The sequence below is a fragment of the Notechis scutatus genome, chromosome 4 (assembly GCF_049901735.1).
Source record: "Notechis scutatus isolate UNSWTSFEM ecotype Mainland chromosome 4, rNotScu1.2, whole genome shotgun sequence".
Classification (NCBI taxonomy): Eukaryota; Metazoa; Chordata; class Lepidosauria; order Squamata; family Elapidae; genus Notechis; species Notechis scutatus.
The window spans coordinates 103,036,695-103,064,366 of record NC_142012.1 but is presented as its reverse complement, the minus strand read 5'-3'; the positions used below and the strand labels follow the sequence as shown (position 1 = coordinate 103,064,366).

The 27,672-nt window shown below is 36.7% G+C and overlaps 1 protein-coding gene across 2 annotated transcripts in view; it reads right to left on the bottom strand.

Moving 5' to 3' along the window:
* The window catches only part of STK32C (serine/threonine kinase 32C), a 197,940-nt gene that overhangs the window by 31,124 nt on the left and 139,144 nt on the right, over positions 1-27,672 (bottom strand). For both annotated transcript variants that reach the window (XM_026670705.2, XM_087964268.1), the window contains exons 3-5: positions 4,583-4,734; positions 1,575-1,748; positions 152-189 (exon numbers count right to left, since the gene is read on the bottom strand). In XM_026670705.2, the coding sequence (XP_026526490.2) occupies positions 152-189; positions 1,575-1,748; positions 4,583-4,734 (364 nt within the window). The remainder of the gene's footprint in view (positions 1-151; positions 190-1,574; positions 1,749-4,582; positions 4,735-27,672) is intronic.

Sequence of the window (27,672 nt, the reverse complement as noted above, 5' to 3'; positions counted from 1 at the left end):
ACTGCTGCAGAAGTTAGAGCCTAATATTAAAATACTGAAATAAATTCACATGATACAAAGCACCAAAAAAACAACAACCCCACATCACCCATTTCCATTTCCATTTCGACACCAGGAGACCAGAAATAAAAACCATGCAATTTTTCCTTACCTTGTTCATCAAGGAGAATGTTGTCTGGTTTCACATCTCTGAAAAGCAAAATAAATGTGTGTGTGTGTATATATATATACATACACATATATAAAACTTAATCTTGACAGAAAAAAGGCAACTATTGTATTTCTTTTTCCACACCAAACAAATTGACTTAATAAGCCATTAAACATACTGAGTTTTTGTTACTGTTTCCAAGAATGTAAAAACATTATCTATTATCAGCTACACAAAAACAGAGTTGTGAAATATCCATGATATTCTCAAAGAAATATCATTTGAATGTACCATATAGAAATTTTCTCAGCAAACAAAGGCATGTCAGGGATTGAAAACAATTCTTGCCAGTTGGAGTTGTCTTATGATGAAGATCCTTCCAACTTCCAACTGTATTAAATAAGCAGGTACCATGGGTCCCTAGATAAGGGTCAAATTGGGGTGCACTGCCAGGATAGGTGAGTGTAATTTTTCCATTGGCATGTCCCTGAGAATGCATTTCTCCACATGAGGATCTATCTATTCTATGGTAGTTAAAATATGGGACTAAAGTTCAGGAACATCTAGTTCCAAACGTCATTCAGTACGAAATTCACTGGATGATTCTGAGCCAGTAACTCACTGGTTGATATAAGCATTTAGGGGAGGAGTGAAATTATATATATGGTAGGTAAAAAGGAAATTACTCTTCCAGAGTGCCAGAGTTCTAATCTCAGTCCATAACCTATGTGCCTCCTTATTAGGAGGGGGAGGGGGGAGGGGGAAGAGGAAGAGGAAGAGAAAAAAAAAGAGAAAGAGAAAGAAGAGGTGGCAGCTAATGACCTGGAAATGAGATGTCATTAATTTAATGTTCCCCAACCTGGTGTCTTTTAGATGTGTTGGTACTTCAGTTCCTACAATTTCCAGAAGAATTGGCTAAAAATTGAGCAACCCATCTAAAAAGCACCATATCGGTAAAAGCTGAATAGGTTTTTTTCTGCATTGAAACAATCTTGACTTATGATAAAAGATTTTTTCCAGACTTTTGACATAAATAACAATAAAAAAAAACTGAGAAAGATTTTGATACAACAGCCACTAGTCTCAATTATAACCCTATGGAAAGAAATCAATTACACAGAAGTGTATCTAAGACTGAGATGAGAGGATCATGAAGTTACCTGCATATTCAAAATTCTATGTAAATAGAATATAGATCAAGATTACAGGATTAGAAAATTAGGTTGTGATTATTTCCTACAATGAATAGTCCTTCCATTTCATGGTAGGACTAGAGAAAAATTACTGAAGAAAATTTACTTTGACTATAAAATCAATTTCAGAGTTGAGATTCCATAGAGTTGTTCCCAATGGGCTAGAATGAGATGACTTCATAGGGTTAGACGTGATCCTCACAGCTGCCAACAACAGAGTGCAAGATCACCTGTGTATAATACGCTGACTGCGCAAATAGTCCAAAGCTGATGCCATTTCACAGATATATAGTTTAACTGTTTCTTCTGTAAACTGCACATTCTGTTGAAGATGATAGCGCAAGTCACCACCCAAAAGTAGATCCACCACCATGAACATGTCTTCTTCATCCTGGAAGGAGTACCTATAGAAAAATGAGGGAACAGGGAATTCCATTATATTTGCACAGACAATATTACTATGCCTTATGATAGTTCTCCATGCCACATAATGACCTGGAAATGAGACGTCCTTAGTATTATATTACCTAATCCGGTAACCTCTGGATACATTGGGACTTCAGTTTCTAGAATTTCCAGAAGAATTGGCCGGAATGTGCTTGAATAATAACAAGGCTTCTACCTATCTAAATATATAACCTTCAACTTCTTTCATTTGTCCCAGTTCTTTTGAACCACTGATATTTATATATTCGGGGGTGTCATTTTGTTTTAATGCTTATTACTGTTAGCTGTCCCCTATTCTGTATCTAGTAGGGAGCAGCTGTCACAATTCATTTTAACTTGTTCAAGTAATCCTATTTCTATATCTGGCTGGATCACATGGCTTCTATAATATGATCATTACACAGTAATTTTTTCCAGGCATAATCAATAATGTACTGGAATACCAAGCAGCCTGTCTCATTTCATTATCAAAGGATAACCAGTGCCATCAGTGTGAATGACTCATTGGCAAGATTTTGTTAGTCTGAGCTGCCTGGAATCTTTTTAATACAGAAATTCTGGGATGTCATGAGCTGGACATTTTTGCTCTATCTGCCAAAGCTGAGTGGAAAAAAATGTGAAAGGGTTGATCAAATAGGTCAGAGAATTATTTTCTTCTAAGAATATCTAGATGATACAATTGGCTTAGAAACACGAGTTAGAAACATCCACTTCTCTTTATCACCTCTAATAGGTGGAGTGTATACTTTACTTGGATCTTTGAAAAACAAACACATAACATGGTTATTCCTTTATACTTCTACATTCTTCAACAAAACTTCTAGGAGAAACACTCATAAGAATTTAGATGAGAGTGTAAGATCTCAGGGATGAAAATGTTGAAAACTTAACCAAAAATGTTTATAGCATGTGGTGCATTTTTATTTATCATTTTATTTTATTACTATTTTTTGTTAAACGTCATTTCATAAGATGACTCAGCTGTGCCTATCTCTTGGGGGAAAACAAAAAGCTAGGATCTGAATTATCCATTCAGAAAGCTACAGGAAGAATGGGTATTTACATTTCAAAGTGTTGTAGATAAAAACAAGACAAGACAACCAAAAGGATAAAAAAGCTTGAGCAATTCCCCTGTGAGACACATTGCTATTCAGTGCCTTTTCAGCTTAAGAGTAAAAAGGGGACCCAAAAACACACACATTATTAGTATAGATAGATATCCATGAGTGGCTACATAGAAATTATTCCTTCACATAATACCAAAAGGAGAAAGTCTTCATATATCACAGTTAACTTCCACAATTTATTATCAGAAAAAGGAGTAACAGTACCCAATCTGAACATTTTGAAAGGAAGTTATACAACTGCATAAGAGATAAAGCTATCAGTGCTTAGTACTCAGCATAGGTATGCCTTATTTCCAAGACTGGATCTGTGCACATTTCAACAGCAGATTGCTGTAGAAAATGAAACAGAAGAAGCTACTGGATCCATGTTATGTTTATGGTTCCTGGATGGACATTTAGAAAGAGAATGTGAAATTAACCTTTAACTTTGATCCAGCATACTTTTTCCTCTTACATTCTTAAAACAACAGGGATGTGACTTCTATATTTATTATTATGCTAAACTTTCTCCTATGCAATCCAAGCAGGTGACATGTCCCCACCCTGCCTCCTTACTGTGACACAGTAGTTAAGGTAACAAGTAACATTCAAGTTACCCCTAGCCATAAAAGCTCACTAGGGGACTTTGGGTCAATCACCCCACATATTTGTTATGGGGGGGAGGGAGGGGAGAAAAGAGTGCTATGTTTTCAGTCTTGAGACGGGGCAACTGAATTTCAGTAGAGATGTGACTTTTTATTCTAATGGACTGAGAGGTCTATTCCCCAAATTATAACCTTGCTGGTGTCCGTTCAGTATTTTTTTTTTCTGTAGCCCTGTTCCTCACATGAGCTTGTGGTTGGTTTGAAAACTATTACGAATGACAGCAGAAAGAGAACTGCTAGATACTGTAGCAAAATAATTCAATATAATTCATTTTTAAAAAAACAATAAGTTTAAATGAAAAAAAGTAAATACACCAAATCAAGAGGAATTCTCCAAAAATCATTGTAGCCTTCCTATGAAATCCTTCCCTAAATGAATAAGATACAGATCTCAGAATCTCATTGTCCAATTGTATCAAATTAAAAAAAATCCCGATTAATGTGATTCCACAATTAATCAAGGTGGTATATTTGTCTTTTCCACTATTCAGTGCTTAATCTTTATTACGTTTCATTGCATTCTTCATTTATTCCATTTGTCCTTTTGACATTATACTATTCCAATTGGTTTCTTTTTCCTCAACAGCTTTCTCCAAACTTCTGCCTTCCTAAATTTCAGCTCTTATAAATTCTGAACCAACATGGGCAGCCAGGCAACCAGCCAGCCAAACTAATCTAATAATTATCTAATTCTATAATTGTAGCCACGTATTAAGAAGCTATGTTTTATCACAGGAACTCTTTTCATAAGCCAGCTGTTGTATAACTGGATTCTCCATTTCTATAGATATATTTAATTAAGACACCGGATTTCTATAATGCTAAGTTTTGTTTCCTATAGATTGTGGACTCTGCCATTTTCTTTTTATGTATAGTGGAATTTTAAAAATCATACTCTATGCACTGCAGTACTCAATACTCTTTTCTGAAAAGACTAACATGCTTTCAACTAGATGCATACAATTGGAAAATCAGTGGAACAAATACATTCTTTAAAATATAAGAAAAAAAGAAATTTACCAAAGGTTCACTAGGAAGACATGCTCAATTTCCTGTAGAATCTCTAATTCTCTGAACACGTTCCGAACCTCATCTCTTTCAATGCACTGTTGTTTATTCATGTACTTCATGGCATACATCTTCTCTGTGTCTCTCTTTTGTACAATGCACACCTAGATGTAACACAACAACAAAAAGTTGAATTAATGTGTCTTTATACTTTTTTATCTATTGTAATCAGTAAACAATGGTGAGATGTTGTGATGACCTCCCCCAAAAAATCATTTAGCAAGCCACATTGTTTTCTGCACAAGTTCATTCAGAAAATTATGAAGGAAAAGGCAAGTCTACCTTTTGATAAAAGCACTTTTCTTTAAAAGTGTCAGCATTTGCTAATGTCATTTTAGCAAAATATCTAAAGACAATGCAGTCAATAAAATGTGTTGGTTTTCCTCTCTTATAAATAACCAGTATGTCTGGAAGGCTACGATGGCTGAGAAGAATATGAGACTTGACATCAAATGCCCTCATGCAGGAGAAAGCTGACACAAGGACTCTTATGAGAATACATAGTAGGTAGCTTGATTCTATTATAATTTTTAGCCTGTGATGAGAAGGTAGGCTTAAGACAACAGTTTGTCAGAGAACAGCCTTTTCCAGACTCTTTATATTTTAGATATATGTCCTTCACCTCCCAAAATTTCCTAGCCAGCAGAAAAATTGCCAAAAATCATGGAATCCCAAAACCACAAATATGGAGAAAGCCAAGGATGGCATTAGATTCTTTTACTTTAAAGTCATGTATTTACTTGTTCACTGGTTGTGTAATTCTAGGCAGCATGCAGATAATAATTTTTTAAAAAAATTACATAATAACTGTATCATTGTCATCATCAACATCATCAGTATAGTAGAGTATGATGACTCCCATTTTAGCAATGTCCCAACACTCAAGAAGGCAAATATGGACTGTCACATTTAGACCTCCCAATGTTATAAGGGCAGAACATGAAATAATCATTTTCCATACCAAAGGTAATATCCGAATTATACTTAGAAGAATATAATTTAGTGATAGCAATGAAATAATTCAGTGCTAACAACTGCAAAACTCTATGAATCATCAAAGTAAGGGTATAGCAACAAAGGGCCAACAATTTCAGCACAGATGGTATCAAACACTGTGATTGGGGAATTGCTCTTCCACCAAATGTATTCTCACTACCATGCCACCATGGCTCTTATACTACAGGTGATACTGCAGGTAGTATCTTAACAACAGCAATTGTGACTTGGAATTATGATTTTATGATGGGGAATGATTTCCACTGCCTTCACGTGAGATTTTATTATTTATTTATTTGCATTTTCCGTCTACAGTAGTCTACATCTTCGTGGATAAGTCAGGTGAAATGCTACATTGCTTGTTCAAGATCAGCTAAGTCAATTATGGGCTGCCATTTGCTTGAGTAAGCCAATACTAGACAACGTTATAATACTGCAGTGATCAGTCATATCGAGTCAAAATCAGCACAGGCACATGCATTTCATTGTGGGAATTGCACCACTTACCAATGTGCTTCTAAGTAAATTTAAGGCACTGGTGATTATCTATAAGACAGACCTATCTTGAGTTTTAAAACATCTTGGGTCTGGGACATCACTCATTCAAACTTGAATCTGCTTATCTAATTCAGGTAAGCGCAGAAAGCATGCTGTAAGTCCACACCTGAACTAAGACAATCCTGGAAGAAGCCTTCTCTGCTATGGCTCCTTCTCTCTGAAACAGTTTGTTTAGTCAAGAAGGTAGGCATCTTGCTGTTATTTCACACAGTTTAATGAAGACCACTGGGATATATGCCAGTGGTGGGATTCAAATTTTTTTACTACCTGTTCTATGGGCATGGCTTGGTGGGTGTGGCAGGGGAAGGATGCTGTAAAATCTCCTGTCAGAGGTGGTATTTGCTGGTTCTCCGAACTACTCAAAATTTCCGCTACCGTTTTTCCAGAACTGGTCAGAACCTGCTGAATACCACCTCTGATGTATGCCCATGACCTCTGCGTTAACTAAGTCCTCTCCAAAAGAAATGTCCAGGAAGATCTTCAGCACAAGAACTATTTTTAGCTAATTTTATGGAGATCTCTCCGAGATAAGAGGAATGAGAAAGGGAAATATGTGATTCAGAATTACAAGGCAGCAATTTGAAGGCATAAGTTTGCAGAATAAGCATGGGTGTTATCAATGTTTCATTCCATCTACATTGTATACTGCCTTTTAGGGTTTTCCCTGGATAATTTAGAAAATGCCCATTAAGAAGAGTTCTCATATTATTCAAGTCTAACATCTTACTTGCAACGGTTATTGTAAAGTAGTTACATGCTACCCAAAAGTCCACAGGGTACAACCCAACAATTCACTCATAGTTACTACCTAACAATAGCCTCTGAATCCAAAAGCTTTACATAGCAGTCCAAAAAATTACTACATAAAATAATAGAGCACATTTAGTACTGCATCTGATCTTTTTCCTTTGATTAAATTATGTCAAAAAGATCTGGAAACAAGTTTACTCAAGCAAGATAGAAGATCTCTCCCATCTATAATCACATTTATGGGACTTCTGGAAAATGTTATATCAGTCTGAGGTTTTGTTTTCATAATCAAAACAAATAACATCATCATTGGTGTCCTCCTTATTTCAGTTGTTTTTGTTAAAGGAGGAATAAGTTCTTAAGGTACTTAAAAATCAGGTTGATCTTTTTTTAAAAAATAATTGTATATCAAGCTGGTTCCATAGGGCTTCTTGATTAGAGAGATTTAAAGGAGTGCAGTCCTAAAGTTGTATTCTGTGAGCTCCTATTCAGAAAATGAGAAGGGAATTCAACCACTATCCTAGTATGTAGGATAGAATAACTCAAGCACATATTTTAACATTGAGTAAAGATTTCAAGATTAATTTTTATAGATCTGTTATTGAGGTAAGCTCTAAAAAAAGAAAAACTTAACTGTAAATGTTTTTTCTAAAATGAATGATGGAATCATAGGTGATCTTAAAGTTTGAAAATTAAATTATTTTATTACATCCTTCAAGAAACAGCATGCAAGGTATGCAGGTAGTGCTCGACTTTCAACCACAACTGAGCCCAACATTTCTGTTGTTAAGTGAGACATTTGTTAAATGAGTTTCCCCCCATTTTATGACCTTTCTTTCCACAGTTGTTAAGTGAATCACTGCAGTTGATAAGTTAGTAACCCGGTTGTTAAGTGAATCCAGTTTCCCCATTGACTTTGCTTGCCAAAAGGTTTCAAAAGATAATCACATGACTTTGGGACACAGCAAAGGTCAGAAGTATGAACCAGTTGCCAAGCATCTGAATGTTGATCACATGATCATGGGGATGCTTCAAAGGTCGTAGATGTGAAAAATGGTCATAAGTCACTTTTTTCAGTGCTGTTGTAACTTTGAGCAGTCAGTAAATGAACTGTTGTAAGTCTGTAGTTTTCTCAAAGGGGGAAAGATTATAAATATAATCATCCTGTTCTCTACATAACGTATTTGTACATAGAGTGCATGTGTGAGATTGTATCATTCAGAGCAGGGGTGGGATTCAAATTTTTAACAACCGGTTCTGTGGGCATGGCTTAGGTGGTGGGCGTGGCTTGGTGGTCATGTTATTGGCTGGGTGCGGCCAACTCAATATCACTCACATCGAGGCACGCTTCTCCTCGCCTGGCCTCTCATGACTGTGGGGATGCTGTAACAGTCGTAAGTGTGGAAAACGGTCATAAGTCACTTTTTTCAGTGCCATTGTAACTTTGAATGGTCACTCCACACAAGCAAAGTACCAGCAAAGGAGGAGGAAAAAATTCCAGAGAAGTACCTGATACAGGAAGTCTAGTCCTGCCAAGAATGTAATAAGGGGTTAATGGAGAGACAGTTTCTATAAGCAACACCAGAATGTTTCCTTTCTGCCTTCCTTACAGGATTAGGCCAGTAATTTGTTCTAACAACCGGTTCTCCAAACTGCTTAGAATGTTAACAACCGGTTCTAGCGAATAGGTGTGAACCTGTAGAATCCCACCCTGGTTCAGAGGTTTAGATCTGTCTCCATGGGCTTTAGTGGTGTATTTTTAACCTACAACAATGATGGGAAACAGGTACCAATTCATATATTGCAAAAATTTCTCAACATTGGCCTTGCTGGTTCTCACATTTACCAGGAGTGGTAGTTAAGTAACAATTCTGGAGACTTAAGAATTCCTCATGCCAGCATCTGAACTCACATGTGTATAATGTAAAAATAAATTCCGTGGGTTGCTACATTTTAGAAATAGAAACAGTTCTGCAGAACTATTTCTAAACAGACTATTTGTAGATGTGAAAATTTGCCTGGAGGCACAAATTTTCAAGAATCAAAGCAATTACGATTAATCTTCTTTCCTCCAGACAGCCCCAACATTTAAAATAACACTCAAATTATATATCCCGCAAATTAAAATAAAAAAAAGAGAAACAAAATGGGGTACATTTGAAAGGGAGGGGGAAAAAATCACAGCAGCTGGCATGATAATGATGCTATTGTCACTGAAATTATCTCATTATTTTTTAAGAACTTTTTTTTTGCCAACAACAGATTTGGCGTGTAGAATTTAAATCAGCAGATCTCAACGGGTTGTTGAGAAACAGGGTAATAATTATTAATGCCATGAAACAATGAACAGTTAGTCTTTTCCAATTATAGGTTTAAAATATGAAAATAAGTCTAGAGTAAGATCAGCAGTTTAGTTAACTAAAATGTTCCCTATTTCTAAATCAGTAATCATTGATCCCATAACATATACTGCTTGTGTCTTTTACAATAAGAACTTAAAACTAATTTCTCATTGCAAAGCAAAATTGTTATTGGGAAGGAGGAGCTTCCTTATCTCTGTATAATTCCTCAAATCTGTATTTCGTTTTTGAGCCAACCACTCTTATTCACCAAGGAAAAAGCAAGGGCACTTTTCTTCTGCTTTAAATCAGTTTCTCTTCAGCGTTTCCATTTGCAAAACAGCGGCAGGCCCAGCTGCTTTGGGTGTTCCTTCCCAATGCAGCAAGAAGTAACAGCCCAATTTATCTTTCTCTGCAGATTTAATGCTTATTTTGGTAAATGTTTACCCTTTTGTGCACTTAAGGGATGATTATTTTAAAAACATAGCAAATCTTCAGGCTTTATACAGGGCTCTGAAAATATCTGCCTCGTTTTATGTTAAGCCTACTTTATCAAGTCTGCTTAGAAGGAACCTACAAGAAAAGTACAGTCCGGGTCCCTCCATCTATTGCCTTGCGATCCTCTCTGATGAAGAACAAGCCATTCTCTCCTAACAAAACAATTACTGGTGGGATACATGCTTTGCATATTGATGTCTTCAGTTGACCTAGGCTTGGAGGTCAAAGGGCAAGACTGCTGGCTGAGATTACGCAGAGCTATTTGAAGAACAGGGTTAAAGTTATGAATAAAACTGTTAAAGAGTAGAAACTTAGTAATTCATCTTGCGTTTATGTAGTCCATTTCTACACCTTCGTTGTCTTCAGCATCCATAGATTTTTTTTCCACTGATTTAAATAGAATGGAAGATTGAACTGAGACTCATCTGAGTCCATCTGATTCTATGTCCCTAATCTCTGGATTCTCAATTCCTCACCATTTTGCATTGATGGAAACATAAGGAAGCTCACAAACTGCGAAGTTCAATGTTATTCAACCACAGAGTCATTAACAAGATATCCTATTCAGACATTTCAATGCCATTAAGAGTTCCAGGAAGAACGGCTTTGTATCCTCTCCCTATCTTTTCCCACTTGCTGCTCTCCGGGCATGCTGTACTAAAAGTCCTAGAATTTCCAGACAAAAAGACTTTCTTCTCTTGAAAACATGATTATTGGATGATGATTCTTGAGATGCAATTTGCTCCTTTAAGAACATTCCATTTCAGGCTATTTAATGATACTTGAGTATTTAGATTATAATGAAATGAGCTATGAACCTTGCTGAGATTAAAAGTCCTCTAATAACATATCCACAGCTATCTCATGCCAGCTATACAAGCAGAGTGCAGAATTGAAAAGCAACTTCTTTGTATTCTGGGCAATATGCAGGCGCAGTATCAAATGCTGGAAAATAATTGCTTGAGCTATGTTAAGCCAGGATGTCTTCTCTGCCTCTCTCTTTTTTTAATGGAGGAAACGGAGGGGATTTCTACTTGAAATGCCATATACAATCTCTGGCTCTTATCTGTTGCATATGAAGAGGAAAATATTCAAGGAGTTTCCATTCTACCAGTGTAGTTTCTCTCATTGCAAGGCATAAAATAAAAGCCCATAGCAACATTCTCTTGTTTATGCAGCTATCTTAGCCCATTCCTTTGAACATGACTGGAATGACAACATCTTGATAAGCCATAATGTTTTTGTGGGTTGGTTTGTTTTCAGCTTAATACACTGTGCTACTATCAGTGAATAAACCATGGGTTAGTAAATAAACCATAGTTTGGCTTAGGACACTAAACCGCTTTCCAGTCATAAGTTGGTGTTAGCAATATATCATATTAAACCAGATGTTTAAAAGCTTCAGTTTAACAAAACCAAACAACTCATAGTTATGAGATGAGCAGCAAATTAACTAATTAAATAGTACATCCTGTTTGACTATTCCCATTACAATATGCCCCACTAATTATTTTTAGAAGATACAGAGTCATATGCAGCATCTGTCTCATTGGTCCACAATTCATCCTTAGTTGTTCCAATTCTGTGTTCTCTGTCTTCTCTTAGTACAAGTCTTAACAGATGAATGATTTGTGTGGCCTTGTTCACAATCTTGTAGATAACACAGTTGGGGCTAGCATCTGCTGAACTCCTATCTGCCTACTGAGACTGCTGCAGGTACATCATCACTCCTGTGGGGATTGATTGACTTGTGTTCAGAGATTGTCCAAGTGTCAAGTCTCTGGTGCAAAGCATCTTCACTCTGATATCTTGAATAGCTACCACTTCCATGCCATTTGACCTGCCACACTTTAAGGAGAGCCATTACTGGTTGGGATTTCCAACCAATTGGTGGAACCATCTACCAATTATTGCCCTTAAATTGTTCTGCAGTACTGCTATAACCACACAACCACTCAATGCCTCATTAATGAGAAAGGTTAGAGCTTGACTGTGAGGCAGAGCAAATTATATTGATATATTTTCCTGTTGATATGCATACTGATGCAACTATCATTCTGTTTCTGAGCTGTTCAAGAAACCATAGTTAAAACATACCATGATTTAGAATAGAGAACCTGATGTCTGCCTTAATTTGTGATATTTAATTTCTAGATTTGCCTAAATACTTCAGATTTTACTCTCTCGGGCATGAGCCATTTTCAAGTCTGAATCCAGCAAGCTTATGTATTCAGCATTTCTTAATCCAGCACTGGAATAGTTTTGACATTCTCTTACTAAAAAAAAAAAAAGGAGAATGTCAATAACAACAAAGCAAAGATCAAGCAGTTTTGAATGACAGACAAAAAGAATAGACTGAACTAGAAAAAGAACAAAGGGTCAAAAGAGAGAAACAGAAATATGAGGACAGCAGTCTCCTTCAGTTTCCTGCAGGGAAGTGAGTGTTTAAAATCCACAATGGTGGTCAAATAAAGATAGCAGGGCATACAAAATAATACCATACAAAATCAAATTATTGTTAGAAAAGTGAACATTCAGAAATCAGAAAAATAGTCCATTAATTATTGCATTCTCTACTTGTCCAAATCCCTAAATAATCTAACATCGGTATCAAAGAAAATCTTTGAAGAGCATTATAGGATATTTATTCAACAAATCATTGGGAACCCCTATGAGATAGGCAATGATAGAAGACAGAACTTTTTATTGGTGATTTTATTCAACAAATCATTGGGAACCCCTGTGAGATAGGCAATAATAGAAGATGGAACTTTTTATTGGTGATTTTATTCAACAAATCATTGGGAACCCCTATGAGATAGGCAATAATAGAAGACAGAACTTTTTATTGGTGATTTTATTCAACAAATCATTGGGAACCCCTGTGAGATAGGCAATAATATGAGACGGAACTTTTTATTGGTGATTTTGCATCTATACATAATTAATTATCCATGGAAGCTCACGGTCATCTACTGTTATGTTTTTTGGCACTGGGCAAAGCTATGATTATACCAGAAAAGCTCACATGAAATAATGAAATGATAGATGTAGTATTACTTTTTGACCATATTTTGTAGATTGTGTCTCTCTAGAGTTATCCGTCCTTTTTTCCCCCTTGAGAGACAATAGCAATAGCACTTAGACTTATAGACTGTTTCACAGTGCTTTTTCAGCCCTCTCTAAGTGGCTTACATGGATATTGCATCCAACAATCTGGGTCTTCATTTTACCTACCTTGGAAGGATGGAAGGCTGAGTCAATCTTGAGGCTGGTGAGATTTGAACTGCCAAATTGCAGGCAGCTGGTAGGCAGCAGAAGTAGCCTGCAGCATTGCACTCAAATCACTGTGCCACCACGGCTCATAAACCAATGTCACAAGGAATAAACATAAATAAATAATAAATAAATAAAATTAAATAAATGCTTAACTTTAAATATTAAAATACTGATAGTTGGTATTGTAAAAGATAGATTACAAAGTGTTCTGAACTGGAGACCGATAACTGCAAATGAATGGGGTAAGAAAAGGATTTGAAAGAACATATAAATATAAAAGCAGAAGACAAACAAGTTGGCACTGATCAGCTACCAATAAGGGATAAATTGCTTTAAATAGCAATCACACTTAGACTTCTATACTGCTTCACAGTGCTTTACAGCCCTCTCTAAGTGGTTTATCTCTCAAAGTCAGCATATTGTCCCCAACAATCTGGGCCCTCATTTAATGACTTCAAAAGGATGGAAGGCTGAGTCAACCTTGAGCCGTTGAGAATCGAACTGCTGGCAGTCAACAGAGTTTGCCTGCAATACCGTATTCTAGCTGCTGCGCCACCACAATCCTTAAAGAATCTAATAATATAGATTCCCTGAAAGTTTGGTTCATTTTTAAAGAAAAACACAATGCTCTTAAGTTGTACAGATGAATAAAAAGGTTTGTAGTATAAATAAAATAAAAATTAAATTTAGTGCAGTTTCTAGGTGTACGTTTATTTATCTCTACTCAAGTAACAGACTCTTCGATTATATTTTCTTTCTGATTCCACTAACTTAGTCTCCTAAATTCCAAACATTAATCTTGGAGCCAAAGGACAACAAGGACACAGCTTCTTATTCAACCCGTTTCTCCACAATTTTGCTTCAGTGTGTCTCTTGCTATATACCAAGGGAACATTTGTCACCTAAGAATTCTAAAAATCTGTAAACATCTGACCCACTTGTCCTAGGAAGGATTTTAAGTGTTAATATGGTGAATATAGGGTGACTTTCACATAAGTGTAATATATTTAAAACAAGTGTCTTTTCAATGGTAATGTTTGGGTATGAAACATTAAGACAGACTGATAAAAGGTGAATAGATACCTTAAAATTATGCTTTTGAAGATGGCTATTAAGAGTGCCTTGGGCTATGAGAAAAAACAATAATCAATGCTTGACCAAAGAAAGGCTGATTGTACAGTTAAGATGAGTATCAACAAGTATAAGCTACAAATTTTGGTTATATAATCTTTGATTATTCGGGTTTTCTCCCGCGTAAGATTGGAAGTATCTAGGCAACGTTTCGATGAAGTCTCATTCATCATCTTCAGGCTTCTGTCTTCAGCTCTGTGCTTCTCAGAGTGATGTGAGCTTGCAGCTGCTTCTTCCTTTTAACTGCTAGTGGGGGTGTGACTCGATTGGGTGGGGGCTTGGCTGTGTTCTGATTGGGTGGGGGTGTGTTCTCATTGGTTGGGGGTTTGGCTGTGTTCTGATTGGTTGGGGGGTTGGCCATGTTCTGATTGGCTGGAGGTGTGTTCTGTTCAGGTGGGGGCTTGGTTGTGCTCAGGTTGGTCTTAGTTACTGGGGGGTTTGAGCTGGTGAGCTGTGATCTTGCTGTTTGGCTTCGAGTTCGTGGTCGTGCTGCATCTTCATGGTGGGGGTCAGTTTGCTTCATGTATGGCTCAGAGGGGTTTGAAGTGGGTAGTGATGCAGCTGCAGTGCAGCTTCTGGTCTGTGGTCCTCCAGCCAATCAGAACATGGCCAACCCCCCAACCAATGAGAACACACCCCCACCCAATCAGAACACAGCCAAGCCCCCACCCAATCAAGTCACACCCCCACTAGCAGTTAAAAGGAAGAAGCAGCTGCAAACTCACATCACTCTGAGAAGCACAGAGCTGAAGACAGAAGCCTGAAGATGATGAATGAGACTTCATCGAAACGTTGCCTAGATACTTCCAATCTTACGTGGGAGAAAACCCGAATAACCAAAGATACACACACACACACACACACACACACACACACACACACACACACACACATATATATATATATATATATATATATATATATATATATATATATATATATATATATATATATATATATATTCTGACGGGTATTTGTATGTGGATCTTTGGTTATTCGGGTTTCCCGCATTCATCTAGGCACGTTCGATGAAGTCTCATTCATCATCTTCAGGTTCTCTTCGGCTCTGTGCTTCTCAAGCTGATGATGGCAGATGAGATTCTGCTGAAACGTTGCTACAACTTTAAAGAACTACAATGACGTGGAGAATACCAACCAAGCCGAACACCATACATGTAGTACCCAAAACTTAAGAAACATATATATATATATATATATATATATATATATATATATATATATATATATATATATATATATATATATATATATATATATATATTTTGTGTGTTTGTGTGTGTTTGTTATGCTTGACAAAACTGAAGGAACTGGAAGGGTTCTACCATGGATTAGATAGAACCAAAGAGATGTCCATGAAAAAGCTATAAGTTATTATTATAGACTGGTCAAGGCAATGAACATTTGTCCATGAAATCACTAGGTGTCAAGCCCAACTTGAGGGGACCACCTAATTAAAACCTTTAATTAAAGATTTTAAAAATATTATAATGTTTCATGGAGAATTAATAGTCCTTTTGATAAAAATTTAGTTGAATGATTCCTCACTGCCTGTTTTTATGGGCTTTATCTGTTTTGATGTTTGCCTCCCTGAACAAACCAAACCAACCACCAATTACCTAATTAAATAAATAATTTATGTAACATCAGGGATCTTATACAGCAATAATATCACTCTAAATCTAACTATAAAAATGTTTAAAACAAGACAGCCAATATAAAATTAGATTTTTCTTCCCACACTAACAACCTACTTAAATGCTAATTTTGCTAGAAAAACAGAATAAAGCTACATCTTTGCATATTTAGCCAAGTTTTAAAATCATGCGAAGTTATAATTTCACCTCATTCCATACTAATTTATATTTATTTGTATACTGGATCCAATTCCAAACACCACATTTTCTAAAAGATATGAACAATATGACATGGTGTTGTGTCACAAGATGAGTGCCACAAAGGTAGTTAAAGTAAACCCTAACCCTTCCAAACAGCTCCACCTGTCCTCAGTCAAAATTGCATTCTTCCATTCCAATTTGTCCTACTTAGTCCTACAATCCTACTTGTTGCTAATGAAAGAGGAAAAGACACAGTGATAGGATAGGAAGTGATAGGAAAACACAGCAAGTTTATGTGGAAACTTAAGTGAAAGTTTGAGTGGGAAACATACGAACCCTCTAATAATCTGTAACTCATTATACAAATATCACTTGCAGAGTATCCAGGAGAATAGTTTAAGATGCACACAATAGCACTCTTTAAATATCTAAACAGTTTTCACATACTGTAGGTGAGAGAAAAGATGATACAGGTATCTATTGGGATGGGTTTAAATTACAGCAGGAGTGGTTTAACAATAGAACTAAGCACTGGACACAGCTTAGGATATTAGACTCTCTTCATCTGGAGATCTTCAAAGAAAAGATGAACCACTATTTGTTTGGCTGTCCTGGGTCTTGTTTTGAATTGTAAAGAGCAGGCTGAGAATCAAAATCAGAACTTTTGGTGAGGGAGGGTTGTTTAAGCCTTAGGGTTGAAAATAATTTTCTACTATCTCTCAAACCAATATTTGAATGGGAAATTTTACAAATCTATTACTGTAGTCCTGTATCCTTGCAACCCATAGATTTCCACAGTTCAAGTCTTTATATGAAGAGGAAACCAATGGGAAAGAACTTCTCTGAACAATCTGTTCCAAAGTTAAAATTTAAGAGTGTACTTTGAACTTAATTAAACATCAAATTCAGTAGAAAAGATGGTTGTTTCATAGTGAAATAGGCTTATTGTCTTTGTCCTATTTATCCTACTAAAGGAAGAAATATCTCTTGTTATTGTAACAGTAAGTAGATTTAGAATTCCAAACAATTGCACAAAGTCCTAGTTATTTGGATCACGCAACTCATTCAATTCTGCTTTTGTTCCATGAACAGTTTTCACAACAACTGTTATCCTCAAATATTATCTTCATCATCTAGAGAATCATTTAAATGGATTGGACATCTGTGGCAGTGAATTAAGTGGTGATTTGCATAATGATATCTGTACTTAGTGAAGCAAGATATTGGTGGAAAATAATTCTTATTCTTGTATCATTAATAAGGAATTTTTCAATTCACTTGTGATTGTTTTAAAATTGCAAAGAACATTAAGTTACACTATTAGAATCTCCACAGTTTTAAAAAGCAAAGTACTATATTGCAGCCTTCAAACATGAGAGGAAAAGCCTGTAATTATAATGGCATTGTTGTTGTTTTTAACCAAATGACTGAAATCTAACCTAATGTCTATGGAAATTCATATTACTTCAAAATGAAAAGGAGAGGATGGAATATATGGAAATCTGCTAAATATGTCATAAAACCAAAGCTTCATATCTCCCTTGAGGGAAAACAATAGGAAAGACCCACTAGCAAAGTTGAGTCAATTCAAATGCAACATCAAACCATAGTTGAGCCGCAAGTGAACAAGCCCTAGACTTCTATGTTTCCAACTCCTTTTTTTCATAATAATTCCCTCATTTGAATATGTATTAGTGACCATCAGTAATTTTTTTTTTATTTCTCTCAGACCAGGAAGCTATAGTTTTGCACTTGTATGTAAACCAACAATTCAAACTATGATCTGATTTTTAAGCAAAGGAAGATGCAAAAAAAGTTATTACTCTGCAGAAGAAAAGAACATGAAATCTCAATCTTGTCAGAGCTCTTTTATATAAGGGTGATATGGGATGGATGAGAGCAAGCAAACCAAAACTTAATCCCCACCCAAACAGACTTGTGTATGTCAAAGTGTAATTTGGGGCTACCTATGAAGAAAAGAAGCTTTACACTTTTATCAATGAAACTGGCTGTGATCCTTTCTGCATGAAATGCAACTTACCTTGATTATTTATATTCTGGTAATATCCAGACTAATATATCACATGTAAGGCTGCCTTTAAGATAGTTCAGAAGCATAAACTAATAGAGAATTTAATGGTCTGGCTGCTGTTGGTCAAGGTGCTTAGAAGATGTAAAAGCCTTCTGTTATAAAAGCATGTGAGTCTCTTAAGACATGAATACGTGTACAGCATGTGTATTATTTAATTTAATTATTCATCAAATGTACTATAGCCAACATCTCACCAGAAGTGACTCTAGGCAGAATACAGCACAACAATTAGGACTGTGCTATCTTCTAGAAACAATAATTTGAAGCATACCTGGATGTGTACCTTGAATATACAGGCATTCCCTTAAAACAAATGCAGTCCACTTGTTGCTATGGGTGTAAAGGAAAATACACAACTTATTTAAGCAGTTGCTGATAGATGGAACATGTGTACCCAGGTACCTTCCAAATCAGATTTTCCCTGCAGAACCCAGACAACTATACTATCCCAACTGATATTATTATCACCAGGGGGTGGAGGAGGGAGTCATAACTAACCTAAAACATCCTCCCACTGAGAGGCAAAGCTTATCAAAAGAAGATATGTGATATTCAGTTATTCAGACAGTTCTCATTGTTCATGAACATCATTTCTGTCAGTTCCTGAGTTCTTGAAAACTCATATTTGTATCATGGGGAGAGTATCTAGCCATCTGGTCTTCTGTTGACCTCTTAACTTGAAAAAAATATGACAATGACATTTCATTATATTGGTAGTTACTTTTTACTACATGTTATTTATGGTTGTCTATAGGTTTTAAGTAATAAATCCATTGTGTCACTCATTTCATTCCAGTCAGGTCCTTGATTCCAAATTTTCTGCATAATAGCTTATGGCAAACAGCAGGTTCAATCACTTTAAAGTAGGTTTTGCCAAAGTTAAGAAAATGATTTAGGGGAAGAAAAACCTAATTTAAAGTGATTGAATCTGCTGTTTGCCATAAGCTATTATGCAGAAAATTATAAAATATTATCTGTTTGGCCAAGTTATCTGAAGAGTTTGTCATAACCTGCCTGAACTGAATCCCTCTATCCTCTTGTTTCTCATTCCCAATCCTTAAATTGGCAAAGAAAGAGGATAAAACATGGGAAGAAGTGCTTCTCTTTTCAAGAAATCTCGTAAGGTATCATGTTCATTTTCTTGGCAGTTGTTATATTTTGTTGTGATGATTTTTCTTTTATTGTTAGAGGGGTTTCAGTATTCCCTGCAATTTTTTTTGTTCATGATTTATCTGATAGATGTGCTTTAATGTCTTAATTGAAGAGTTTTAATTTTGTGAAGTGTGTTTTGCTTCACATTTTGCTTCATTATGTAAACTAATGTGGAATTGTTGTAGTTTGGGGTTTGGTTTGAAAAGCAGCAAAATATAAGGAAAACATAAAATTAAAATAATTTTGTATAGTCTGATGAATGCTAACTTCTAATTATGCTTTAGGGTATTCAGATTTTAATATCATTGACCTAGATTGCAGTGTGATTCATCTGAGTATTGTTTATCTAACAATACCATTAAGATTATTGGGCGTCTGACAATTAAAGCAGCTGACCCATTTATCTTTTGTCTAGACTACAAACATTCAAAACATAGAAAGTTTTGCTTTCAAAATATTATTTTTTGCATTTATCGCTGATGGCAGATATTGAAATCAGTATTTACTGAGACCATCACAACTTTTAATACAGAGTTGTATGCTGGCATAATTTACAAGGCTCTTTTGCTTTTTCTTTGCTTTTAAATATTTCATTGGAAATATGTCCACTGTAACCTTTCAAGCAAAATACATTACATATCTCAACCAACACAATCCAGATTTCACTGTTGCAAACCATATTTTTCCTATTTTAATACTTAAATACTTATGCAGACACAAAAAATTTCTGCTATCAAGCCAGAGCTGTAAATATGCTATACTTTGCCTGACATATATAACAAAGTCTGGCTTCTTAATGTGCTGTGCAACTATTACAGTAATGTTTGTTGTGTCAGAGGGACTAAACTTATTCATGAGATTCCAGTGGTTTCATGAGAATGAAATATGCATAGAGGGAGACAGATTCAATTCCCCTAGCACAGTGCCACTGTGGATGTGAAGCGCTTACCGGTTAGTTTATTGAATTGTGAGTAATGCTACTCATCAGCCAGAAAAGGGAGAATCTGCATTTCAACACCTGCTATATAACTGTCTTTCAAGAACTCAAAAACTAAATATGGAAGAGGGGGTGAAAAGGCTGAGAGGCAGTAATGGCAGTTTCTCTGCAGTTGCCATGCTGCCTCACTCCTCCTCGCCACTCTAGTTGCCAATAAATCAATCTTTTTCTTTCTTTGGAAAAGCCATAGCTTAGCAGTTGTACAGGTAGTCCTTGACTTACAACAGTTCGTTTAGTGAACGTTCAAAGTAACAACAGCACTGAAAAATGTGAGTTATGATAGTTTTTCACACTTACGACTTTTGAAGCCTCATGATCACGTGATCAAAATTCAGATGCTTGGCAACTGATTCATATTTATGACTGTTGCTGTGTCTCAAGCTCAGGTGAGCCCCTTTTGCAACTTTCTGACAAGCAAAGTCAATGGGGAAGTGTCAGCTGGTGCTCCATTCAAAATCCAAGAAAGAAATACTTAGACTCCATTAATCACTGGAAATCAAGTGGTAGCAACAAAAGAATTCTGAATCTGAGAAAATGGGTGAGCAAATCACACATACAAAGTAATGGCAACGTTCCCACCCCCAACAGTTCAACTGGCTCATCCAATTAAAAGTTGTGTATATCATCATGTGGGCATCTCCAGGTGGTGATGAGGCCTCTGTCCATTGACCTTGACATATTTTGATAAAGAGTTGCAGCTGCGCATAGCATAGGATAGATGCCTAAGCAAGAATCTACCCCCCCACCCCAGCTTATACAGTTCTGTTTTGTAACACCTCCAGCTCACTTCCCATAACCATATCCCCCTCCTCTCCCCGTTACTTATGACGGCCGAAAGATGCAAAGCAAAGGGAGAAAATCTCGAAGGCTGACAGGAAGACAGATTCATTAAACAACTGACTTCCTTCCTTCCTTCCTTACTTATTCACTTAACAACTGTAGCAAGAGAGGTCATAAAATGGGGCAAAACTCACCTAACAAATGTCTCACTTGACAATAGAAATTTTGGACTCAAATTGAGCATCCCCTGTACTCAAGAATGAGTTATTTAAAATGTGAAAAATGGAAACTAGCCAAGGTCATCAACCATGATTTGAGGTACTCCCACAGATCTGCCCACTCCAAAAAAGATTTCTTGCAGAAGAGAATATATTCCTATAAATGTTGAACTCTTTACGTCAAGCAATTCTCTACTTGCATGCAAAAACCCCGATAAAGAGATTGATCTGCTCTAGATAAATTTGAAATCTAAAGACTGAGATGGCTGTTCCTTTGGGGACTTGTCTTTTCCAACAGCTCCCAAGACCATGAGGTCTGAATCCCCCTACAATCCATCGCCACTCAAAAAAGAATCAAAAGCTTCCCAATTCCTAATGATGGCTTTGTCAGAAAAGGTAAGGAAACATGAGTTCAGGCATCTGAAGCATCCAATAATTTTTTGCAAGCTGAAAAGAAAAGGCATCTGAACGCTACAGATATTTCACCCACTCGTTGGTTTTCAGATTATGCATTCAGTCAATGCTTATAAAAAGTAGGGGAAAGTATATGGTTGATTCTGGACCTTCTTCCTATGTTCACTAAATATGGAAATGGAATAATAATCACAGTGTGAATGCTCAAACATCTATCACCACATCTTAGAGAGTCTGCCTACGTTCATTCTTGTCAGAGAAGCATAGATTTTTTTCCCCTTGATTACATTTCGTGTTTGATTTTATTTTAATCTAGAGTTGTGTCACCTACTTTAATAAGTCTTATCAGTATAAATGTTTCCCTTGACAGATAAAGATTTTTTTTTGTAATTCCCTCACCTATTTTCAATAGTTGCACATTAGCTGTCTATCCTCAAGTGAAATAAGATTCAAGACATACGTCTAAAACATTCAGGTTCTCTTATACCCAAAAATAGATGTATTGCTAAGCATGGAAAAAGACAATGAAGGCATGGCTTCTTTATACAGTTGGTCCTTGACCTATAAAAGTTCATTTAGGGACTGATCAAAGTTACAACAGCACTGAAAAAGTGACTTATGACAATTTTTCAGAGGTATGACCTTTGAAGCCTCCTCATGATCATGTGATCAAAATTCAGATACTTGGCAATTGATTCACATTTATGACAAATGCAGTGTCCCAGGGGTCATGTGATCCCCTTTTGTGACCTTCTGACAAGCAAAGTCAACAGGGAAGCCAGATTCACTTAACAACCAGGTTACTAACTTATCCACTGAAGAGATTCACTTAACAACTATGGCAAGGAAGGTTGTAAAATGGGGCAAACCTCATTTAACCAATGTCTCACTTAACAACATAAATTTTGGGTTCAATTGTGGTTGTAAGTTGAGGACTACCTGTAATGTCAGTGCAAAAGTTTTGAATTAAGAAATCCTATATATAGTCCCCATATCCAAGCCTCGGCATTCATCCTCAGTGCCATGTTACCAGGTCTTTACCAGCCCTTGACTCCAGCTACTGTTTTTAAACACCAGGTTGGTTTGCAATAAATCTACTCTCCTCCACAACTTGATTGTGGATAGGGAAGCTGACCTGGCATGTGTTTCTGACAACTAGGTGGGTCCAAAGGAAGGAGTTTCCCTTCTCTAGAATGTGGGTTTCAGGTTTGTCCCGGGTTACATCTTTTGGTACAGACTTAAATCAAGTTCATGCTCACTTTATATACCATTTCTTATCTTATTTACCATTCTATATTTTCTATATGGCTTCTCCCCTCTTTTCAATCTCTTAATTCTATTTTATTTATTTCATCTCAATTTAGATCATTATGCTTATATCTTTTGTCCGTTCTATTTCAATTATCTATTTTTCTTTTCTCATTAACACAATATTTCTCCTGTAATCACTGATTGAAGTATGACGCCTTTATATCTTTCCCCTAAATTTAACACTTAAAATAATATAAAATTTTCATTCTGATTCTGCTTAGCACATTCTAAGCTACATACTACATTTTAAAATAGAAAAATAATAAGTTTATAATATAATTAAAACAATAATCTAAAACTCTATCATTAATTCTTAAGAATTTTACACATTCCCTTTAATATTTTATTAAATCATATAATGTTCCAATTTTCTAACATTGTTTCAAATACAAATACAACTATACTGTCTTATGTACTTTTGCAGAATCTCTTTTTTAATTATATTTTTACCCATTATCTCTGAAAAAATCCTGTTTCTTTGCACCTTGTTTCAAACCTTTATAACTTCTCTTCCCTTTTTCCCTACCTCTCTTCTCCGATCTAGCCTTTTTACACCCCCGTCTCTTGATCTCCACCCTCTTAGTCTCCACTCTCTTCTGTATTTCTCTTTTCTGTTGCTTCCTGACATTGTATCGATTTTTCACCTTATTTTTCCCTTTTTTTGGTTGTTTTTTTAAGTCTTAAATTCTCCATTCTCTTTCCCCTCTTCCCCTTTTCTTCCCCAGCTAAAGTTGTTTGTTCATTAAAGATGGCTTCTTCTTCTTCATCCCAATCTTCTTCTTCTTGTAATTCCTGAAAGGTAGAAATCGCCATTTCTAAAAAATGAAAAACAGTTCCAGAAGAGCCGTTCCTCTTCTTTTAGCTTTCTAAATTCCATTTTCAATTCAACAGATAATGCCATTGTGAAAGTTTTTTAAACAACCCAAAAGTTTTAAGTCTTTCAAATAATAATTTCCAAAAGTCCCAAAGTCACCAAGCAATCCAAATAGACACAAGCTGTTTCATTTAGCACTTTCTTCTTTTTAAACTTTCTCTTCCTGGGGTACAGTTCAATTGTAAAGTTCCAAAGTATATCTTTTAGAAGTCTTATAACAATTCAACTCTGATCTTATAAGCTCCAAGCAGCCTCCTCCAGCAAAGTCTTAATATTAATTCTATACCTTTCCCTTCCCACTTATAACAAAAGATTTTTTTTAATTCCAATGTTCAGAAATCTGTAAAGACCCCTTGACTTTAATTTTCAAATTTAATTACCTTGATGCCAAAAAGGGTTTTTCCGATTTCCATCTGCTATTTCCATAGGGAAGGAGAGTGAGAAAAGAAAACTTTCCCTTTTAACTTTCTTCCGCCGCTTTTTACGATCTTCTTGGGAACAATGTATCTTTAATGAAATCAAGTTTCCAGGGTGTTTAGATGTTATTTGTTATCCCGGTTCAGCCAGTAACTTTCACTTCAAACTTCCTCCTGCACAATTCTTATCCGGCTGAAGGCTTCTTTGTGGCGGCCATTGCTGACCGCCGCTCCACCGCCTTCGGAGAAGGGAGTTAAACCGGCTGAGGAGGGGGGTTGCGATTCCCCTGGACCCCTGCCTGGCTCTCCCCTATCTTCAGCTACCCCTATGGGGTAACTATAGCCTCCAAATCCAACTGGATCGGGGGCACTCCAGCAGCGAGCGCGGCAGAAACCGTGCACAATCGCGGATTCCTGCCACTGCCGAAGCCTTGCAAACCGGAAGTCCAAAATGCATCTTGAGCCTGTGTCAAATGCCCAACAAAGTCTATGCCCATCCCTGGCCACATACCTCCCCCGGTCCTCCAAGGTGAAACACAACCCTGATGCAGCCCTCAATGAAATCGAGTTGGACGCCCTCTTCTAAAAGAATCAAAAAGAAAGAAGGAAGAAAGAACAGAAGATTTGAAAAATTCCTTTAACAGTAAACACCTGCACAGCAGACAAATAGAAGCACAGAACTCCTGGTTATAGGTTACTGTGGAAGTAGTAGACTGTATTTCATTATAGGTAAGATATAGATAATTTATTAAATGTAATAAATAAAGAAGAAATACATAAAATAGTTAAGGAAACAAATGGAATATATGAAAAAGGTCACGTTGTTCTCTAAGATCCATAAGATTCTCATGTGGTTAGTTACTGTAAATCACATAATTAGTGGCAATATACTCACTACAATGAGACTCACAAGGCTGAGGTTGTAGCCCACCCTGTCCCTCAGTACGTATCAATACAAAATTAATTGGATCTATTACTGCATATCATTTGAAAATGATACTTCTGCTGACACATTCTAAAATTGTGTCTGTGTTTTTTTGTATTTATACTCATGAATCTACCCAATTAATTTGTCATCATTAGTGTTAGGGATAACATTGTTTACCCTAACTGGTTTGGGTAAAAATAATAAATATGGTATCATGGTTTGTTAGTTAAAGTGTGTGTAACTTTAACAGCAAGAATGTAATTAAGGGTGTGGTTGTAAAAGCACTATATAATGAAGTGAGGCAATAGCAGCTCGCTCTCTCTGGCTTACTGATCACTAATTACTGGATTGGATTGATTTATTGTAAGTGTACTGACATCGGCTATTCAACACGGACTTTGCAAATAGAGTATCCCCGACAAGAATTGACTGAAATTGATATATGACTAATGGACCGTTTATTTGACTATGCTATAATTCTTAAATGGAATAAACAATATTTTTGATAGCACAAGCGTATCTGTATTGTTACTGCGTGTTAACTAGAAAACTTATCTCACACATTTACCTGTCTTCCTATCTGACTTCGCTGCACATTCTGTTTAGTTTGTTTTCCTTAACACCCGTTGGGGAATCCAGGCTTAACAATTAGTCTTCCAAGATCTTTTTCAAATACATCGTTATTACCAAGCCAAGATTCCCCATCATCATCTCCCAAATTTAGGCTTAGGTGACGCAAGCTACAACCTGGAATGTCACACTCTGAAGGGGAGGGGAGTCTCCAAATTTCAGAAACTTTTCATATGTTACTGTTTTATTATAACACTGTAAGTTTCGGTTCTTCTGTATGGCTCACATAAACCTCTTTAGCTATTAAGATATCCATTTAAATAGGCCTTTCCCTACCCGTCACAGGTTTGTTATGCCTCTTAAAGGCATGCTTGCCAAATTACACAGCCTTATTTCCTATTATCCCTTGGCAAACACAGCTTCTACTGCTTCTCACAGTTTATGACTTCACAAATCTGACCCTGCCTCTGGCTGTACATTTAATTTATCTTCCTAGAGTTTGCATTTACCTTTTTTAGTGTTATTTCTTAGTGTTATTTGCAGTCTATTTTTCTAACCTATCTATGTAGTTTTGACAGGGGTTCGTTGCCCAGTTGCTGGTGGGCATAGCCATGGGGGGGCGTGGCCTACCAGAATTTCTGGGAGGGGCATTTTTCACCTTCCCAAGGGTCCAGAAGCCTCCCCTGGGCCTCTGGGAGGGCAAAAATGGCCTCCTCCGGGCTCTGGAGGCCCACCAGAAGCCGGAAACAGGCCTATTTCCGGACTTCCGGAAGGCCCGTTTTTCCCCCCTCCTAGAGCCTCCGCGCAGACCCTCCACTTATCTCCATCGAAAATGGGCAGCATGGAGACTCCTGGGAGGGATGGGGAGAGGTGGGCAGGGCCAGCCAGTTGGTTCAAATACCAGTTTGACGAACCAGATGCAAACTTAACATCTGGTTCACCCGAATCGGTAGAATCCTACCCCTGAGTTTTGAAAGATTTTTTTTTTTTTTTGCCTACCAGAGCATTAGCCAACCTACCAAACTGTATATCAACTGAAAATCTAATAAACATTCTTTCAATTTCCTCATCCAAATCATTAATATTTTTTTTTTAAAGTACAAGGCTAGAACCAAACGTCTTGCACCTTCCTGAATATTTTATACTATAACCTGATGAGGAATCACTGATGAGCATACTCAAAGTACCCAAAGTATGATTTTAATCTACCTTCTAATCTGTCATTTTATCTGCCTGTAAATAATTGGCTTGCTAATCAGAATGTCATGGGACACTTTGTCAATTGCTTTGCTAAAATTAAGCTGATTGTCAGGTTTCTGGTATGCATGTGCAGGGGGGTGGAAGATGTGTGTCTATGTGCAGAGATGCATGGCACGGGGGATCACGCGCACATGCGCAGGGTGCATGGGGACCCCCACATGCATTGCCTTCTGGTTGCTGGCATGTGAGCACACAAGCACAATCACCAGTGATGGGATTCAATTTTTTTTTACTACCGGTTCTGTGGGCGTGGCTTGGTGGGCGTGGCAGGGGAAGGATACTGTAAAATCTCCAGTCAGAGGTGGTATTTGCCGGTTCTCTGAACACCTCAAAATTTCTACTCCCGATTCTCCAGAACTGGTCAGAACCTGCTGAACACCACCTCTGGGAAGCACGCACGAAATTTTTGACATGGGAGATGAAAAAGGTTAACCACCACTGCTATATAGTTTCTGCCCAAAAGAGAGTAAAGGAATAGCCTTGGTTTTTCTTCTATTACATATCCCTTTTTGGTCAGGTATTAAAACATTTTGATTTTGTCCATTACCTTGCTGTAATATATCAATTTTAAACAAATAAATCAATTTCATATTTATTTCCTTTCCTTTACACAATACCTTATC